Below are 21,497 nucleotides of genomic sequence, written 5' to 3'. Positions count from 1 at the left end.
GTTGAAGTGTATCAATCAAATGACAAGTTCCCCTATTTATAAGAGACATAAATTCTCCAAGCACGAAACCTAAGAGTCGCCCATTTGAATCTGATGGGGCACGAAACGTTTCAATTTCCTAGGAACGTGTGTCATAATGTTGGCATACACAAACCAATGCTTCATTTACCAAACCGGCGTTTCGATTCCGAAACCATCGCAACGGTCCACGAGTGCCGAAAGAACACCTCTACTCTGCCAAAAAATCCACAGAATGCGACTAAGAAACGGAAAATTGGGGGTCATATTCCTCTCGACTATGCTGCAAACATGATCCGTCTGTCGAGCCCGACAAAGGACGACCCCGACAGACGGAGGGACTAACTGTATTGGTCAAAATCTGACCGCCACGACCAGGTTACCCACGACCTCTTTTTAGCAATCGGGTAGTGGAAGTCAATAGGGTCCACTTCATTTCTACTCCAAGATATCGAACACATCGAAAAGAGCAATGCCTAGAGTCATGACTAGAACGCACCACTGACCCAAGCGCACCAAACCACGGTGGGGATCAAGAGGTTTCGACTATATATACATCTCAAGAAGGCTTTCAAAAGGGGGGGGGGGAGGGGGGGCTTCTCTAGGGTTATCTAGAAAAAATAGAGCTAAGAGCTCCATTGTGGGATTCAAAGAAAAAGCAATTGTAGCTCTCTCTCCTCAGAAACTGAGGTGGAATGCAATATTGAATCTTAATGAGATTGGCGATGTCTTGTTCATCTCCCATATATTCATCATTTCGAAGTTGCTCGGTCTAGAATCAATTAAGTTTGACTATGATTTACCCCTTCATTTTTGATTGATTTGTTCAAAAATATTTTAATATCTTTTGAGTCAAACAGTAGTGTACCAGAAAGGCTTAATGTTACAATAAAGAGGGAATTTTGGCCAAAATTCTAAGCTATTTTCATAATTTGTAACTTCAATAATATGACACTTTCCAGCATATTGCTTATCTACAGTATAATTAATTGGATTTGGTATATAAATCAAAGCAATAATTGAATGTCGTTACGTAAGACTTGAGTTGATCTCTCTACTTCTCCTTTTAAGATTTAATGATTCTTCATTTTTTCCATCCAGACTCTAAGCTGAAGGAGAAAGGAATCCAAAATGGACCAGAGAAAAGAAGTCAATGCAATACCAAAATGAAGTTCGGGTGGTGAGGTGGCATGTCATGTAACATCCACCACACACAATTTCAGGCCATATGGGATAATATTGGCCATGGTGGAATGGTTACCAGTTGAAAGGTAATTCCGGACCATTTTTATAACGTTAGAGGGCACTAATGAACCAACATTATAACGGATGGTAAAATTAATCTTTTTTATTAGTAAAAACAAAAATTTAACCCTTTTCGAAAATAGAACTATACTAAGGATCCGTTTGACCATAATTTTTTCCATTTTTTTTCGAAAAAAATTCACTTGTTTCGAAATCGTGTTTGTCCATAAATTCACTATGAATTTTAAAATTTTTAAAAATTTGAAAAACTACAAAAAGTTATTTTTCAAAATTTTCCCATCAAATCACTCATAAAAAATCAAAATAGCCCAAAATTGTATTCATGTCCAAACACAATCATTTTTATTTTTTTATTTTTTATTTTTTTCGGAATTTTATAATTCTTATGTCCAAACGTCCACTAATTCTATTGTTACATAATTTATTTAAATTTTTTAAAGAATGTATCTATAGAGAGCGTGTGCATCAACGTTAGGCATTTCATGCTTTAATAGTTGTACTATTCCGAACGCCCACAATCGCTATCTGTATCCTGAAAAGTAAAAACAGGTACTCCAGCGCCGTCATTTCGTCAAATAATCATCGGATTCTCAGCCCTGCACTCTGTAGAGAGAGAGAAACGAAAATCAGAGAAAGATTTTTCTAGAGAGAGAAACTGTATGTATTGGTAGAGAGAGAAAGCATCTTGCAATATTCCAATATTCTCTCTCCTTCCTTTTTCTCGAATTCCAGGGGCTTAATTGTAATTTCAGGCATTTGAATCGGAGGATCTGATACTAGGGTTTGCAATTGCAATTGTATTGAATTTGAATTTGAAGAATATGTTGACTCAAATTACAAATTATTGAGAACTGCAAATTCTCATTTCGTGCAGATTTAGAGTTTCGGATTTAGGGTTTCAGATATGGACGTAGATTCTTCGATGCCGTCGGAACCCGATCAGGATCCGAATAACGGCGGTCCGACATTGGAGCAGCCTAAGGACACGTCACCGGTCGGTGAATCTCCGGTTACTACTGCTCCTGTTGCTGGGCCGAGGTGTGCTCCGACGTACACGGTAGTGCAGGCTGTTATGGAGAAGAAGGAAGACGGTCCCGGACCGAGGTGTGGGCACACGCTAACGGCGGTTCCGGCAGTTGGAGAGGAGGGTACTTCGAATTATATTGGTCCTAGGCTTATTCTATTTGGTGGTGCTACTGCGCTTGAGGGGAATTCTGCTGCTTCAGCACCAGCTCCTTCTTCTCCTGGAAGTGCTGGAATTCGTAAGTTTCCTCAATTGAATACTGAATTTCTATTTGCAGAAGCGAATTCAAGATTTAAACTTTATGGGGTTCAAGTTCGGGATTTTAATTTAACTCATTTGATTTACTGTGTTGAAATCAATTATTTATTACTCTATTATTTAGTGATTTTCTTAAACCATATATAGAGTTTGAGCCAACAATGTTTCCTCATTGAATGCTGAATTCTCTTGATACCTTATTCAGGCTCAATTTTTTTGGTTCCTGAGTTGGTTGGGACTTTTAGAACAGAACTTCTAATATTTTTTATTTGTATTTGCATAATATTGGCATGAGATGAGTTAAAATGGAGTAACGTGCTAGTGAGATTCATATAGCAGAGCCAACTTGTTTGGGACTGAGACTTAGTTTTGTCAAAGGCTCATTTAAGATGCAGTTAAGCCATGAAGCTCAAAAAAGCTCGGGGAGCGCTTCCCTCACTTAAGCTGCGCTTGAGTGTAGGTGAGGCACTAAGGCGTGTGTCTTGTTGCCCATGCATTCTATCTTGGATTGAGCGGTATTAAACAACAAATATAATCGAGAAAGAGATATAATAATTGTTAAAGTAAAATATTATAAATGAATCTGTTACTTTTTATGTATTTTTTATTTTTTTCTTCGTTGCGCCTTTCTTTACTAAAACTGTCAACTTAGTTGAAAAGCATCTTAGTGATTGGTTGGCTTTTCCAGTACTAGGCTTTTGCTTTCTTGTAGTTCTTCTCTTTACATCTACCTCCACACTTTAACTGCACTTTGCTCTTAAAGCCCCAGTAGACCTGGAGCGCTTCTTAAAGCTTCGCCTTTGACAATACCAGATAGCAATAATTTGTTGTTATTGTTGTGACTTTTAGATGAGGTGGTCACACAATTCAATATTCTCTTTGTCTTAAGGTTGCGTTTGGGATTCTACCACAACTCGTTTGTCTTGGGATTCGGGATTTAAACTTTATGCTTTTAGAATAATTGAACATGAAACAATATATGGTTTGAGGATAGTGTTTGTGGTATCCAGCGTTGGAGGTTGACTACTATGTAACTATAACATTTCTGTAATATCTCTGATTATTGAAGGTTGATGATGATGTCAAATCATTGACTGAAAAAAATGATATGGGTATGAGTTGGGATACTAGTAAAGAAAAATGACTTATGTTCATAAATGACGGTAGCTATTTCATCCCTTTTGATGGAAAATATTTTGGTTGGGGAAAGCTTTTTCTACTATTCAAGGTAGCCAAACAATAAAAAATGATTTCATCTAAGAAATCTTTCCCTACTTTTTCTTAAGAGCATTTTCGTCCATGCCAAACACACACCCTTATTGGCTGTTCTCTTGAAGAATCTTCTTGGAACGCAAGAAGAGGAGGCTTCTCTGGAGCTAAGTCTCCTTACCACGAGAAAGAGTGAAATCTGGTTCATCTAGAATAATCAGTTGGTAGAGGGGTTTTTGTTCAGAAGCATGCCTTGATTGACTAGTAAAACTGAAATAGGTAGATTTGAAGTTATCATAACAACTTAGCGTTCTGTCTGATTTCAGGCTTAGCAGGGGCTACCGCTGATGTGCACTGTTATGATGTTTTGACAAATAAATGGTCTAGGTAAGTCTTGATTCTGTGGTGGGCATCTGATACATTCACTTTTGTGCTTCCATAGAAAGGTTAAAATGTAGTTCTGTTTCTTGATGATATTTATAGGCTCACTCCAATTGGAGAGCCCCCGACGCCGAGGGCTGCTCATGTTGCTACAGCAGTAGGAACTATGGTTGTCATTCAGGTTTGTATTAACTGATAGATTTTCATTGTGCTTGATCATCTGCCCCATCAAGTTTAAGATGCCTATTCTGATCCATCCTAGGGTGGGATTGGTCCAGCCGGTTTGTCAGCTGAGGATCTTCACGTTCTGGACCTTACACAACAACAACGACCACGATGGCACAGGTTAGCACTTGAAATAGTTGTAGTTGTCATTGAACTTGTATTTGCTGTTGACCTGTGAAAATGTATTTAAGTGCTGACAAAATCTTTTACAACAGCTACTGAAATAACTATTTTCATTTTAGGGTTGTGGTCCAAGGACCTGGTCCAGGACCTCGTTATGGACATGTCATGGCTTTGGTAGGGCAAAGATATCTCATGGCAATCGGTGGAAATGATGGTTAGTCTAATGAAGATACCTCCCCATTTGTAAACAATGATATTGGTCAGAAAATCATAACGTGATCCATTATTTTCAGGAAAACGGCCTCTAGCAGATGTTTGGGCTTTGGACACTGCTGCAAAGCCATATGAATGGCGAAAATTGGAACCAGAGGGTGAAGGTCCTCCTCCTTGCATGTAAATTTCATGCTTTCTCTCTCTCTCTCTCTCTCTCTCTCTCTCAATCTCTTTAATACTGCACTCTAATTCACTTGTTGCCTCATCGCAAGTATTTCATGATTTCTATTCTGTTGTGCTTTAGATGGTAGAAAATCTCAGTATTACATGTCTATATGAAACTGTAACTAATCCTCACAATTTAAAAAGTGATTTGTAAGTGTAGTATATGTGCCAAATGGTGGAAAACATCGTTGGTGGTTTGTTTAACTTACAAAGTGCATCTATATGATCGTTTGATTGTAAGCATGTATTACTCTATTTCCTTTGTGGGTCCTTATTACTCTGTGAACTAATGAAGATTTGTTGTTAATAAAGATTTGTCGTCTCTCTAGAATGTGTTTTTGATCGTTACTCAATCTGGAGAGGCAACAATTCTTCATTAACAAAACTGAAACTGATGTGTTATTTGTTGTCTCTTTAGAATGTGTTATTCGTTGTTATCTCCAAACCTGATGTGTTGAGCTTCTTTGCTCTTCCCCTTACTTTGGGAGGGGTCTGGGGCTTTGGCTGAGGGTGAGCTGGATGTTTTTATTTTTGTTTCAAGGAATTGATGTAGGGGAAAAAAGAGACTTTGGAGAACCAAGAAGGGGTCGATCCTTTCCCTTATTTTTCTGCAGTATAGATTAAACATAAGTAGGAAAATTAAATCTACGACATGTATTTTGGATATGGAAAAACATCAGGGATACATTTCAAACATACTCTTTGTACTATATTGTTGACTTGACACAGTTAACAAGAACGCTGTTAGAGCTGCCTCTGTTTTATTGTAGATGCTTGCCTAAGTGCCAAGAAATGTTCAAATGGGAAATGCGTTCTTTCCTTATTTGGAAGATGGACTTTGATTAACTGTAGGGCCTGGTGATATACTGCTGGATACGTTAGCCATTAGTTTTCCATTAAGGAAGGTTCCTACAGAATTGTTCTATCTGGCGAGGAAAGCCCTTCAAGTGTTTGGTTCTAAAAGTTCAACATTTCCATTTGAATTTTCTTTGTGGATTATCATAAGTTTCATCTGATAAGGTCGATGCTGAAAATGAATTATTGTGATCCTGATCTGGACCAACCAATGAAAGTTATAAGGAAATGCTTAACAGCTTGTGTTACTTGGCTAGGTATGCAACTGCAAGTGCACGCTCTGATGGTCTTCTTCTGCTTTGTGGAGGGAGGGATGCCAATAGTGTGGTGAGTGAAGCACGTTATCTTGCAAACAAGAAAAAAATGTTTCTTGTGTTGATATCTGTTAACTTTTTATCAGTACCATTCACTTTGGACACAGAAGGCTATGTTACCAATGAAGCTACCTTTTTAACTTGAACAGGAATACAATTCCTCTTCTATATTCTTAAATCGCACAGAATTGAGGCACAGATGTAACCCATCTTCTTGATGGTACATGATTCCCATTTTTGTTACTAAGTTTGTAAGCTGTTGTCAGTCACCTTCATGGATAAATACCTAAGTGAAGTTACATTCCCCAGTTTTTCATTACTATCCTCAGTTATGTGGACAATATATTGCCGTGTTAGTTTTCTCTGTCCCAACTCACGTGCAGGTCTAATTTTTTTCCTTTGGTCAATCACGTGAAAAAATATTTCCGTTGGTGAGTGGAAGTTGAGACTTGAAACCAGGACCACTTGCATGCTCTAATAACACGTTGAATTGTGGAAACTACGTCGTTTAAAATTTAAGCTGTTAAAGAGGGGGACTTTTATTTACTTAATGTAGGTCAGCAACAATTATCAATGGCTACACTTCCTAAAGTTCTATTTTCCTGTCTTCTCTCCCTGATCCCTTGTGCTCCGTCTTGCCATCTCGCTCTCACTACTGTCCCTCTCCAGATAACCACCGAGTTCAGCTTACCAATTTGCAGCTGTCATACATGACGTGAATTGTCTGATTTTGAGTTTAATTAAACAATCGTAAACATTAAGAAGCTTTTTTAGGGTTTTGGATCTGATCTGCAGTTAACACGTATAGTGGATGTTGGGGACTTGGATTTAAGTATGTGGTCTAGTGTGATGGTTGTACTTTAACATTTCTTTTACCTTGGTGATTCACAGCCACTAGCAAGTGCATATGGACTGGCCAAACATAGAGATGGGCGTTGGGAATGGGCCATTGCTCCTGGTGTGTCACCATCTCCTAGATATCAGCATGCGGCAGTAAGTGTTTCTGATGACTCAATTTTCTCCCACAAATTTTAAGGTATTTATCAGACGTACTTTGGTATTCTAGGTTTTTGTTAATGCTCGGCTCCATGTTTCTGGAGGTGCTCTTGGTGGTGGACGCATGGTGGAGGACTCTTCCAGTATAGCTGGTATTTTTCAATGCTGTTTTGTTGAATTGCTCATGGTGACAACTGATATTGCTTGAATTTTTTATTTCTTGTTACCATGGTTTGTTTAATGTTAATCTAATAATTGTTCATTTTTCTCTTTCTTTATTTCTCTCTTTTCTTTTGTCTGGTGGCAGTTCTTGATACTGCTGCAGGAGTGTGGTGTGACACAAAATCTGTTGTCACCAGTCCTAGGACAGGCAGATACAGTGCAGATGCAGCGGGGGGAGATGCCGCAGTTGAATTGACCAGGCGGTGTAGGCATGCGGCTGCCGCTGTTGGTGACTTGGTATTTATCTATGGTGGTTTGCGTGGCGGTAATGCTAGAAGATAGACATCTTGATTGCTTTCTTATTTGATCTTCAGATGTCAACTATTCTCACTTCTTGGAATATGGTCAGAAGATATTTTTTTTTTTTATAAAAAAGAATAACTGAGACTTACTAAGTTCTATATCTTTTCTTCATCCATGGGGCTGTTGAGAACGTGCTGTTTGGTTTATGTGTTTATAAGGTAGCCCAGCTAAATCATGTTCTTAGTTAGACTTCTAGGGTTTGTAGGGGTTGTTTGGTCTGAAGACAAGTTATGCTGGGATTAATTATGTTGGAATTAGTTATACTGAGATTAGTTATGCCGGGATTAGTTATCCTGGTTTTATTTCTTATTGACTGGTTGGTATGTTGTATTAATCATGTGATTGTCAATTTTACTGCTTTAACTTAGGATAACTTATTCTGGGATTACTATGCCACTTTCTGGTAGGTATAAATTATTCCGGTACTATTTTTAATCCAGGGATAACTTATCCTAGGATTAGTAACTAAACAAGGGATAATGCGGTACTAGATTTTTATTCTAGGATTATATTTGCTTATTCATCATACGAAACGACCCCTTAAAGTATAACATAGAAAAAATGGAAATTTTTGGAATGCGTGAGGGCAATAGCTCTGGTGTATTTCTTGGTACATTGTTTTCTAATCTATCCCTGGTCCCACTGATTATGGATAACATTTGTAAGGTAGCTGCGGACTTTTTTTACTGATAAAAACTGTCTACTTTATGCTATACGAATTGAGTAGCTAAGTGAGATAATTAAACAGTTATATACCTTATAATAGTTAAAAAACTTCTTAATGAACGGATACACATTCTAACAAGACTAACTGGTTTTCCATGAGTCACTCTTTTTATAGTTTCTAATAAGTGGATTCTGTCTTTCATAGGTTCATCGTGTAATTTGCCTTTGTGCCTAGACTGCAAGCCTTAGTGATGCTGATATAGCTAATACTAAGCGCTGATTTTGAAGACTGAAACTGATGAAATGTGTGTCCACTAAAAGCTTAAGTTGTTAGGAGGACAATTTTTATTTACTTTTATATTGGTTTGTAATACGCCCTCTTACGTGTGGGCCTGATTCTTTTTCTTTGGCTAAGCACTCTGAAATTCTTTTTGATAATGGGTCGCAAAGAGGTTCAGACTCACAACCTCCTACCATGTAGAATTGTATGACCATCTGATTGATTAGAAAAGGTTTGCTCATATATTAGTCTGCAACAGAAACTAGTGTTTCAATTTGCGCGTCTTTTAAGGACCGAAATATTAAGAAGGCATGTCTCTTGTCAATGTAAAGGTTTGATTAGCCCAGAATTTCTTGGTTGACCAACTTTTGCCTGGTGGTATTGCAGCTAGCATGGATGCTCTTTGTTTGCACCTAGTAGTTAGCTCTCCCAATTGAAGGATTTTAATTAGTGCAGTGGGCCAAAATCTTAGTTAATTTCCTAGCTCTTACATCTTTTCCAAGTTCTGTAATGACATCTACTTATATGAAGTATTATTATGATATACTTGTTTAAGAAAGTACTATAATGAAATGTGTGCCTAGGAGCAGTTATTATGAATACATGTCTTAGAAACTTTCATTGAAGTTACTCCTGATAAAGTGTTGGACTCTTGGATATGTAATAGAAACTGCAACCATTATTGAAGCTGTAGCAATAATTGGCTGACTTCAGATTAAAATTGTTTCTCGGATTGTTGCAGTCTCTGTCCAAATTATGCAATTATAGACGTTCCAAACTATAGGTACCAAAATACTGCCAGATGCATGAGTCTTAGCTAATCTCGTAGCTGTCACATTTTTCGGAGTACCGTAGTGACATCTACTTATATTTTTTGAATAGGATTGACATCTACTTATATAAAACTATTGTTATGAAATATACTTGCTTAACAAAGTACCGTAATGAGTTATGTGCCTAGGAGCAGTTATTCAGATAATTTCCTAGTTTATGCAATTTTGCTTTTGATGTTAAGAAATGGCTGATGTTTAGAAATCTCTGTGTAGCTTGGTGATATTTTCGTATTTCTGAGACGGCATCTGAGTTGGTGTTTTTGTCGCAGGGGTACTGCTAGATGACTTGCTTGTCGCTGAAGACTTGGCTGCTGCTGAAACAACAAGTGCAGCTTCACACGCAGCCGCTGCAGCTGCAGCATCTAATATGCAAGAAGGAAGGATAACCGGAAGGTACGGATATGGTGATGAAAGAACAAGGGAAACAGTTCCAGAGGCAGTTAATGATGGTTCAGTTGTATTGGGAAATCCTGTTGCACCCCCTGTAAATGGTGATATGTTTACTGATATAAGCACTGAAAATGCTGTGCTTCAAGGTTCTCGGTGAGTTTGCAGTTGCATAAGTATAACAATATCTGCTTCTGTTTTTTCGTTTATTGCATCTTTATTTTCTGAATTCCATCCCTCACGGTTTCGTTTGCAGGAAACTCGGCAAAGGTGTTGAATACCTCGTGGAGGCCTCTGCAGCAGAAGCAGAGGCCATTACTGCTGCACTAGCGGCTGCCAAAGCTCGACAACAAGGTAATGGGGAAGTCGAACTTCCGGATAGGGATCGCGGAGCGGAGGCAACACCAAGTGGTGAACAGGCATCTACCTTAATCAAACCTGATTCAAATAATTCAACGCCCACTGGAGTTAGGCTGCATCACCGTGCTGTCAGTAATCCTATGCCTTATGATATGTTTTCCTATGTTGTAAGGACTCTCCAAAATGCTTCCGCACCCGTGTTGGATCCTCTAAAATTACACTACTTTTGGAGGATCCAACACGCACCCGACGATATTTTCGGAGAGTCTGAGCAACATACATATTTTCGGATCAGATTAAATTCGTACATAACTGATTAAATATATTTAATGCATCTGTAGGTGGTTGTAGCTGCAGAGACTGGGGGTGCCCTAGGTGGTATGGTGCGACAACTTTCAATTGATCAATTTGAAAATGAAGGCAGGCGAGTAAGTTATGGAACTCCAGAAAATGCAACAGCAGCAAGAAAACTCTTGGATAGACAAATGTCTGTCAACAGTGTTCCCAAAAAGGTATGATGATTTCACTAATGTGCTTCAACTAATCTTGATAAGCAATGAGTACTATGGCATTGCCATGACACCTCTGCTGGGTGACTTACAAACTTGTGTACTCTCCAGTTTCCATCACTGCAGTTACATGCGTATGCTTTGATGTTATTATGCAGGAAAAAGAGCAAATATTGGTTGTAGTTGTAGAGTAATTTCAACAGTACGGTGAAAGTAATGCATGCTTTGTTGAAAAAGCTGCTTCATTTTATTTACTCAAAGATGTTTGAGTCTCTCTCCTCTTTGTTTCCCTCGTCTCTTTCTTTTTCTTTTCTTTCTTTCTCTTTTTTCTTGTTGATATCTTTATTTGGTCTTGACTTGTTTGCTTTATGTTTTGTTTCAAGTTTGGCTATCTATTACCAGTTGCCAGTTTTTCCCATTATTATGGGTAAAGTATCTTAATATCAATTTTTCTTTTCTTTTTATTTCCTTAAAATTAACAAGGGGAGTCTTGGCGTAACTGGTAATGTTGTTGCCACGTGGCCAGGAGGTCACGGGTTTGAGCCGTGGAAACAATCTCTTGCAGAAATGCAAGACAAGGCTGCGTAGTGCGTACAATAGACTCTTGTGGTCCGGCCCTTTCCCGAACCCCGTACATAGCGGGAGCTTAGTGCAGCGGGTTGCCCTTCCTTAAAATCGAAGTACTAATAATTTTTTTAAAAATTACAGGGAGGAAAATAGTTGGAGGAAGTATTATTGGAGGAATGAAAGAGACACAAGAGATGCTTGATTTTGCAGCAAAGCATAATATAATACCAGATGTTGAGATTGTTGCAATGGATTATGTGAATACTGCGTTGGAACGACTTCTGAAATCGGATAAAAAAATTAAGACTTACTAGAAAGGAATTGCGTGGGTTTCCCAATGAAAAAGTTTAATAATGCCTTTACTTGCATCCAAGGTTGTGACCTAGTGGTCAATGAAGTGGGTTGAGAAAATGAGGATTCAGGTTCAAATCCTAGCGGAGACAAAAACACATGGTGATTTCTTCCCATTTATCCAAGTCTTGGTGGATAGAGTTACCTGGTACCGGTTGCTGGTGGGAGGTAGCATGTATCCCTGAATTAGTTGAGGGCGCACAAGTTGGCCCGAACACACGATTATTAAAATATAAAATAAAAAAACAATGCTTTTATTTTGGACAGGGTATATGCCTTCTGTATTTGCCCTATTCTGTTTTCGAACGAACATAGCTGATGCTATAATGTTAGTGTTCTTTCTCCTCATCTTTGATGAAGTATTTGTTAATGAATTTGCTTCAGCTTACTGCCTTTTTAAAGTAAAAGATGGACCTCTCTTGCGATGGACTGAGATAAGTAACAAAGACTTGGATATGTAGACTTGGGTTTCTATAGACTGGGGATGTGATGCATTGGGGATTAGGACATCAAATTGAACTTTTATGTATTTGTTCGTTCTCCCCGTATGGTATTTTTTTTTTGTGTGTATTATACATAGGGGGAGAAGGGGAAATTTAGTAAAAAAAGAAAAGATTTTCTTTCTCTTTTTTTTGGGGGGGTGGGGGGAAGTTGGAATAGTGAATCTAACTCCATGAATATTCTCCTTATTGTCCTCCTTCTACCATTGGGATGCCTATGTCTTACTCTTGATTACACATTCATGATGGGGACTCTTTTGGCCTTTGTTGGTTTTTTGTACTAGGAATTTGAACTCTCCTCTTTCTATTTTTTGCCAAGAAATATCAGTTAACCACCCTAAACATTTTGGAGTCAGCTTGGTAAGAGATGCTAAATGTAGGGCATCATCATGTCGATAAAAGAAAAAGAAAGTTGCTTACTGGGCACATGAAATGCAAGGAATATCAGATTGCAAATTACATTTTTATCTATGTCTAATTAGTGAAAGCATGAGCAGGGAGATGGGAAAAGTCCGAAGAGAGTTGACAAGCTTAAACCCAAACAAATTCGGCTTATTCATCTAATCAAGGGAAAAAAATTATAGGACGTTGGTAATAACCAGAGTTTCTAGGAAAATTTCCAGTCTCTAACAAGCTGAATGGAGAAGTGGGGAAAATTGGAGAAAGGTACTTTAAAGTGAAGAAAACATAAAAAAATATTAGGTTTTATCTTGCCTGCTTTATTTTATGATCTAGGAGGATTAGAAAGGTGGGATGTGAGGAAGTTTTTGGGGGAGAGGGGAGAGATATGGGAAGAGACGTGTAGAGAAGACATCTGGAACTGTCCTCCTTGATTACATCCGAAGTACTGGCCACATAACTATTCTCAGTCCCAAATAAGTTGGCGTAGGCTATATGAATCCACACTGACCAGGTATCTGTATTGTGAGATTCATCATGAATTGGTTAGTTTTTCACTGGGTGCTGGCTGCCAGCCTACCACGACCCTCCTTTATCCGGGCTTGGGAACGACAATGTGTAATGTGAGCAAGCTCACACATACAGAGTTAACTATTGTCAATACCTGAAAAAAGAAAACACTCCATCTGCTTGAACGAGTATCCTGTTATTAGCTTTGGCTGGTATATCTTTTATTATAAAGGACAACTGCTTATTTGGTTTTATTATATTTTTCTTTTCCTTACTGTTTCAGGTGATTGCCCATCTTTTGAAACCTCGAGGTTGGAAGCCGCCTGTCAGACGGCAATTTTTCTTGGATTGCAATGAGATAGCTGATCTCTGTGATAGTGCAGAAAGAATATTTTCCAGTGAACCTAGTGTTTTACAGCTAAGGGCTCCTATTAAGATATTTGGTGACTTGCATGGGCAATTTGGGGATCTCATGCGCCTTTTTGATGAGTATGGTTCCCCATCAACTGCTGGGGACATAGCGTAAGTGCCTTGACTCAATCCTTCTCCATATTTCTTGTTCTATCCAAGGGTGCCCTTTCAACACCCTAGGTTGGCTCGGTTCCTTGTCTGTGAATTTGCCATACTCTTTTATATGCATAAAGTACTTGGGAACGACAGTCTCAGTATACCTTGAGACAATATTGAGAATGAATGAAAATCACCTTTTTTTTTGTCATCTAAAATTAGCTCTTGCTAAAAGCTTGCTGGTAATTAGGAAGCACATGCATTGGTTGCTATTTGTAGAGAATCATTTTTTGTTTGAGCTTCTGAGATCCTCTACTTTGTATACATCTGTGTATGGGAATTTCCCTTTACATTAATAAATTATATACCTTACCAATCTGTTACCAAAAGATATATAAAAACCTTCCTAAGGCATGCAAGGAAAAGGGGAAGAATGTAATGAGGAGTGAGAAATCCAATGAAGTACTTTTATTTACTAAGGAAAATGTAAGTACTTTTAAAAATTAGTTTGAAATAGGGATGCCAATCTTGCAAAGCATTCTGGACAAACTTGCACCAGATCAAACAAGAACATTTCGAGGTCAATGAAATAGCTAAAAGCATATGTTTAGCAGATCTATTTAACCACTTTTTGCATGTTATCAAGCTTGTTCATAATATTTCTTTTTTTACCACCTTAAAGTGCAGTTTCAAATTCTCGTTTTCACCGGTGGGAGAAACCTTACATATACCATGCTGGGGTATGGGTGTGGAAATTTGCTTTATCTGATCTTTTTGGGGTATCAAAGTTATTGGGTATCCAATCATATAGTAACTTTAGCCTTGTATACAAGTACAACGATGTGATATGTTATCGGAATGCTACAGTTGGGAAAAATTGGCGGTCAGTGCAGAAAGGACCACATCATTTTTGGGTGAAAGGAAGACTCTTGAGCAAATTCACATATAACAGTGACTTGGTATGAAATGACATAAAGAAGAAGTGTAGTTTATGGGCAGGTGTTCCTAGATGAACATAGCAGCAGGAATCTGTAGATGAAAAGAACCTACTATGTGCTGTGATTTGATGAGCACAAAATTGTTGGATACAAGGCAGACCCAAAACCTTTGCAAGAGAAATGTACTGCCATATGAATAAAGGCTTGTCAAAAGGCATTATCGGTGTGGAAAATACATAAAAATAGAAGGAAAGTCGAGGAAATAGGAGTACCATGGTTATGCAAATAATCAATAACATGGATGAGAATAATTGAACATTTTGTTGGGAAAGGTGGTAGCCCCAAATACCGTACCGTAGTTGGAAGAAATAGGATGAATAGTTTGAGAAGAATGAGTTATGCACAAGTTATAACTAAGGCACCGCATTCTGGTGAATTAAAATGGTGAATTAGAGAAGTTTTTCTTTTGGGGTAGGGTGCAAAAGGGAAGCTATATTTTAGTAGCGATGTAACTCTAAGATGACGCATTCTTTAAATCAGAAATATATTACAAAATAGTCCTCTAACTAAGAGCCTAATGTGAGCTGTGGAATTCGTAGATGAACATAGAAGCAGGAATCTTTGGATGAATATAGCCTTCTATTTGATGTGATTTTGTGAACGCAACTTTTTAGAATATGAGCAGAGCCAAAGCCTTGTGAAGAGAAAGGCACAGCCGTACGACCTTGAGCTCTTGAAAAGGCATTATTGGTATGGAAAATACGTTAAAGTCGAAGAAACTAGAGGAAATAGGAGGGAGTACTGCCGTTATCCTTCAAATAATCAACAATTATGGACGACAGACTAATTGAGAATATTGTTGAAGTAGTGGCCAAAATTACAAGTAATTGGAAGAGATAGGAATATAGACTGAGAAGAATGAGCTATGCACTAGTTGCAGACTAAAAGTCAGAATAAAAGCAAGATTTGGTGGTGCAAGCTGTTACATCCCACAAGTATAGGTGTCACGCACTCCTACCCACTAAAGATTAGAGCAGATGAGCTTATTGAATGTTATTGTTGGGATTTAAACCTAAGATCTCTAGGTTGCTATTATGCCTCTGCCTCAACCACTTAGCTTTTTCCTTAGAGACAGACATACTCAATATTTATTTGGGTTGTGTTGACGGATAGAGTCGAGGAAGATTACCAGAGGAACAACTTGGATGTTGAAAACTGATATCTTGGTATGCTCATGGAGAGCATACTACAGGGTAGTGCACAGAAAAGTACAACATAAAGGACCAGCATAGCCAAACTTTAATTCAAATTTCAACTCTGGAGAAAGAGCCGGATTTGTAAAATTTTAGATGGGTGCATCGGAAACAGTTTCTCTGCCCTTCCAGGGTAAGGGTAAGGCTGCGTACATCCTACCCTCCCCAGACCAGTGTTTTTGAGAGCGAGAAGCGCAAAAAAGCGACAGGGGCTCGCCTCGCTTCAAAAGCGAAGCGCACGCTTCATTGAAGTGAAGGGCAATTCTTAAAAAACATAATGTAAACCTTGCAAAGACATAATATAAATAATCAAAAAGTTCAATTTAAAAACTTAAAAGTAGGTACCACTACCACCAATTCCTCCATAAACCATAGGACAAGCAAAATCACATAAAAATTAACTTTATAAAAATTAACTTTATAAACTGAAATACACATAAAAAGTAATAAATAAAGGCTAAAATACTAATCAAATAAACTGAAAATAATATATATATATATAAAATTAACTTTACAAACTGAAATACACATAAAAATTAATAAATAAAGGCTAAAATACTAATCAAATAAACTGAAATAATATATATATATATATATATATATATATATATATATATATACACACACACACACACACAATAATTAACTTTATAAAGTGAAATACACATACAAATTAATTAATAAAGGCTAAAATACTAAATAAGTAGAAAAAAAGGAGAAAAAAAATTTCACACCTTCCCTAGCTATGAGCAGGTGCCTGGACAAGAACAAGATGAAGAAAGAAGAAAGAAAAAAAGGAGAAGAAGAAGAAAGAAGAAAAATAACCTGGAGCTTCTCTGTTGAAGTCTTGAACCCTAGCAGCAATTGATTTTGAGAGAAATGGTCTTTACTTAGGTTAGGGTCTGTTTTGTATAAATAAAAAAACAGACACAAACTTTTTTTTTCTTAAAACTGACCCCCTCCACCACAAAAGCGAGCGTTTTGTCGCTTCTCGCTTCGCGATCGCTTCTGCTGAAGTGAGCGCTTCGTGTGGTCGCCTCGCCTCAGGCATGGAAAAGCGACAAGGCATCGCTTCGCGTCGCTTCTCGCTTAAAGCGATCGCTTTGCCGCTTTTTAAAACACTGCCCCAGACCCCACTTGTGGGACCACACTGGGTTGTTGCATAAGGGCCCAAGATATGTAGGGAAGTCCAAAGCAAATAAATAGAGGGTGAAGACTATAATAGAAGTTGGAGGGTCCAAAAACTAAAAAGACACCACTTCAAGCATATTAGAAAAAAAAGATTATTATCTTGTAGATGGAAAAAACCTTTTCCTCCGGAATTCTGTAAATGAGTAAGAGATTATATGTTATCATGATATTGAAATGTCAGTGCTGATTTAAAATAAAATTAAAATGTCAGTATCAACCTATCATTGTAAATGCATATCCTATTTGTGATGTAATTAGATCCCTTCTTAGACTCTTGTAATTTAGTAGTAGTTTTGCTTCCCCCTCTTTGTGTTCTGTTTCTCTATGTTCTACTAGGACTACCATTCTTGGATTGATCATCGTAGTCAAATTAGTTCTTTTCATGTTAATATACAGCAAGGGGTCATTCAATTACCGGGATAAGGATACTAATCCCGTTATAGAATTTGGGATTGTATTTATCCCATGTTTGGTTATGGGTATTAGCTAGTACCAATACAAATTTTATACCATAATGGTAGTATTAGCTATCCCATATAGAAGGTGGGATAGCTAATTCAATTGGATACCCCAGCACATGGATATCCTTGTTTATCCCACAATTGAACCAAACAACCCCTAAGGGTTGGCACTATTTAGTTGGGCTTTTAGAAGAATGAAGGGTAGACCCACAACATGGGGTGTGGCCGCCAAGCTCTTGTGTCGGTTACATGGGGACAGAGAAATAGAAGAGCGTTTAAGGGGGTTGAGAATGATTCTGTACATTTGAGGGATAGCTTCTTGTCTTCTAGTTTCTTTTTGGTGCACTCATGAGGTGATTTGATTATACAGGGAATTTCCAGAAATCGATAAGTATTTTACCTTATAGAAAAAAAGGTGCAGTTAGTGTGGTTTTAGTTCATCGCGATGCTGATTTTGTTGTATGATTCTTGCATTTCTTTGTGTATGATCATCAGGTACATCGATTATCTCTTCTTAGGAGATTATGTTGATAGGGGCCAGCACAGCTTGGAGACCATGACTCTTCTCCTTGCTTTAAAGGTACCTGTTTTATGTGGATGTTGTTGTGCTTTTACTTTCTGAATTAATCAATTGATTTTAATGCCGATAAATGGTTGCTTTAGGTGGAGTATCCCCACAACGTTCATTTAATTCGAGGGAACCATGAAGCGGCAGATATTAATGCTCTTTTTGGCTTCCGAATTGAGTGCATTGAACGCATGGTATGGTATCATTTACTGGGAAAAAACTCCTTCAGTTTCCGAGTTAGCTACTGACGTTCATATCTGGAACAGGGTGAGAGAGATGGAATCTGGGCTTGGCATCGGATCAATAGGTTGTTCAATTGGCTTCCTCTGGCAGCACTAATTGAGAAAAAAATAATCTGTATGCACGGTGGTATTGGAAGGTCAATTAATCATGTAGAACAGATAGAGAATATACAGCGTCCTATCACCATGGAAGCAGGGTCGATCATTTTGATGGATTTGTTGTGGTCAGTCTGTCTTTTCTTTTTCTTCTGTCACTAATTTTTAATGATCTCTTATTTTCTCACATTAATCTGTGTATCCAGGTCTGACCCAACAGAAAATGATAGCGTTGAAGGATTAAGACCAAATGCAAGAGGTCCTGGATTGGTTACTTTTGGGGTGAGTAAATGTCTTTTGGTATCTTCTTTCAGGTTAATGAAATTGATTCTCACTTAAGCACAGAATTTAAGTTTTTGGAAGCTTCTACATTCTTCTTCAGTTGAATAAGCTGTATTTACTTACAAAGGACCCAGTACAGAAGGAACTGGCATTTGAACCAAAAAGTCAGTCTCCACCTGCCCTCCATTATTCTTATTTTGTCACGTTGATAGGCTGTGTTTTTCCGTCCCTTTTTAGTGCAATTTTTTTGAGGATCTTCTGTAATCCTGCCTCTTGCGATAATTCTACCTTTTAGCTTAAAGGATTTGAGCAATTTTTATCTTTTTGTGAAATTTCTTTGTTTCAAGACAATTGCACTCATGAGTCCTTCAAATGGTATTTTGGTTCAGTCAGTTGGTATCCAAAAGGTTGTTATAGGTATCGGGAATATCATTTCGTTTTCTGCTGAATTCTGGTTTTGTTATTCATAGGTTATTCTTCTATCTTGTTTCTAAAGGTATTTGGTTGCGTGTAGTTTCTCTAGCATTTCCTGTGCCCTCATGTACGGCCATTCCCTCTGTGCAGCCTGATCGTGTGATGGAATTTTGCAACAACAATGATCTACAACTAATAGTGCGAGCACACGAGTGCGTGATGGATGGCTTTGAACGATTTGCTCAGGGTCATTTAATTACTCTTTTTTCAGCCACCAATTACTGTGGTATGTTCTTATTTTAGATGTTTGGAAGGTTTTCTACTCTAGATAGTGGTTTTATCTTTATGAGATATTTTCCAGGTTTCTCTTATATAAAACTTATTACTGCAGGTACTGCTAATAATGCTGGTGCAATCTTGGTATTGGGTAGAGATCTTGTTGTGGTTCCTAAACTTATTCACCCATTGCCACCAGCATCACCTGAAAATTCACCTGAGCGTATGGAAGACACTTGGATGCAGGTTCATTATTTCTAGATCTTTTGCTTTGACTCCCGACATATTTGCTTCGATCTATGTTAATCTTGTTTACATTTATTTGTTGGAGTAGGAGCTAAATGCTAACAGACCACCTACGCCAACTAGAGGTCGTCCTCAAACTGCCAATGATCGAGGTTCTCTTGCTTGGATTTAGATAATAGTGAAGATTGATTCCTACACTTCAGGCTCATGCTAACGTCGGGGAATTCCAGTTACATGTACATAGCGTGATGCCATTTTCGAAAATGGCAGAGTTATAGATATCTTCTGAAGAGATGAGGCTTCGCTGCCACAGGGGTCTTCGACAGAATTGACAGGCCTCAGACACAGCAAGATTGGATTCAGTTCATCTTGCTGGAAGCAGTTGGGGTATAGAATTGCCCTTTGTATATTGAGCCAAGGCAGGTAGAAGGAATTAGAGTCTTCCCCCGTTATCAAGGGTCTGTAGTGCTGGATTTTGTTTTATTTATTTTACTTTTCCATTCTTAGTGATATATATGTTTTTCCTCGTTTAGGTGTATTATTTTTGTCTATGGTAAAAGAGGAGTTGAGGTCCCCTATAATATTATTGGTGAGATATATAATCCTGAAATCTTAGTGGGAGTTCTTGTATCATAGAGAGTGTGTGTTTGTGTAATTTGTGATGATACCTTGTACAATGTAAGTACTTTCGAAGAAGAGAAGCTTTCTATCACACGACAATGAGAGAGAGGAGGAATAGCTGATTATTTCTCTTTTATTTTCTATGTTACATACTACCTAGAAGTTTTCATTGAGTCGAGGGTCTTCAGAAACAGCTTTAGAAACAGCCTTTCTATCTCCATGAGGTAGGAGTAAAGTCTACGTAACACACTATCCTCCCCAGAATGTGAGATTTTATTAGGTATGCTGTTGTTTGTTGTTGTATATTCCCTTAAAGATCCAACTTCATTTCATATGGAAGTTACCTTTTGATTGCATCCCATTTCCTTTAGACCAGAATTACTTTGTGCTAACAGTGATGTTACAAATTAGCCTTAGAATGAAAACTTGTTCCTTATGTTTGGGGTAGGCTTAAAATTATAACTTATGGAGTCGTTTGGTTGGGGAACAAGTTACCCCAAATTTATAATGATGGGATTATAATATGTTAATTAAATAATAAAGGGATTATTTTGTGAGTACTTTTTTACTGGAAGATTTTTGGTTGGACTAAAAATAAGATCTACGGGGAATAATACAAAATGAGTTCGGTATATACTAGATAAGTTGAGATAAACTTTTATTTGGATTGTTTAAAAACTTTGGGGGACTGACTTTGGAGAAAGGCATTTTTGTCATTTTAGCATTTATTCCGGGGTTAATTAATCCCGAAATTATTATTTCACCCAAATGAGATAGAATAATACCCAATATGGGATTAATTTATCCCGAATTAAAAAATTCAATCAAACGCAAAATAAAATTATTTCGTATCTAATTGCGAGGTTATTATCCCTTATCCTACATACTAAATGACCCCTAACTATTATCCTTTAAAGATACGTGATTTCACTTAATACCAATTGGTTAATTTAGAAATAAGTGATGAAATTGACAAGAATATAAAACAAACCGATATTTCGAGCTGATGAACCCTCGAGAGTAGTAAGTAAAAACAGTTAAAGAACAATAGTTAAAGAGCTAATAAGCAGAAAAAATATTATATTGCCTTGATCTGTATGAATGTAAGCCCTTTACAATTGATGGGACCCCTCTTTATATACTAGAGGAATCCTAATTGTGGTACAATTCTAATTACGAAAGTAAATCCCATGATTGATACAAATAACCGCCCTTGATTTAATCTGTTCCGAGATTTTCGCCGTGATCTCCGACCGACTACGGATATTTCGCCTTTCCGTTATTGTGTTCCGCTCGAAGCTGGTCCTATGCGGTCTCGATCGTTGGGGACCTCGATCTCGATAGGTGCCTCGATCCCCGAACTCAACACCTTGTCTCCGTGTTCAGGTCTGACCCTCGACGTAGTTCT

At 37.8% G+C, this 21,497-nt stretch overlaps 1 protein-coding gene across 1 annotated transcript; it reads left to right on the top strand.

Moving 5' to 3' along the window:
* Positions 1-1,861: 1,861 nt before the first annotated feature.
* LOC107778697 (serine/threonine-protein phosphatase BSL3) lies at positions 1,862-20,237 on the top strand. The gene is made up of 22 exons (XM_016598987.2): positions 1,862-2,065; positions 2,159-2,546; positions 4,102-4,162; positions 4,259-4,337; positions 4,419-4,501; positions 4,624-4,718; positions 4,798-4,897; positions 6,055-6,124; positions 7,003-7,104; positions 7,178-7,259; positions 7,415-7,594; positions 9,681-9,954; positions 10,055-10,286; positions 10,500-10,670; positions 13,278-13,516; positions 17,840-17,924; positions 18,008-18,106; positions 18,179-18,378; positions 18,457-18,532; positions 19,097-19,232; positions 19,338-19,468; positions 19,557-20,237. Exons 2-22 carry the CDS (start codon positions 2,189-2,191, stop codon positions 19,638-19,640), a joined length of 2,937 nt encoding a protein of 978 aa, XP_016454473.1. The 5' UTR covers positions 1,862-2,065; positions 2,159-2,188; the 3' UTR covers positions 19,641-20,237.
* The last annotated feature ends 1,260 nt before the right edge of the window (positions 20,238-21,497 follow it).

This window comes from Nicotiana tabacum, chromosome 22 (assembly GCF_000715075.1).
Source record: "Nicotiana tabacum cultivar K326 chromosome 22, ASM71507v2, whole genome shotgun sequence".
Lineage (NCBI taxonomy): Eukaryota > Viridiplantae > Streptophyta > Magnoliopsida > Solanales > Solanaceae > Nicotiana > Nicotiana tabacum.
This window is presented reverse-complemented; position numbering and strand designations above follow the sequence as displayed.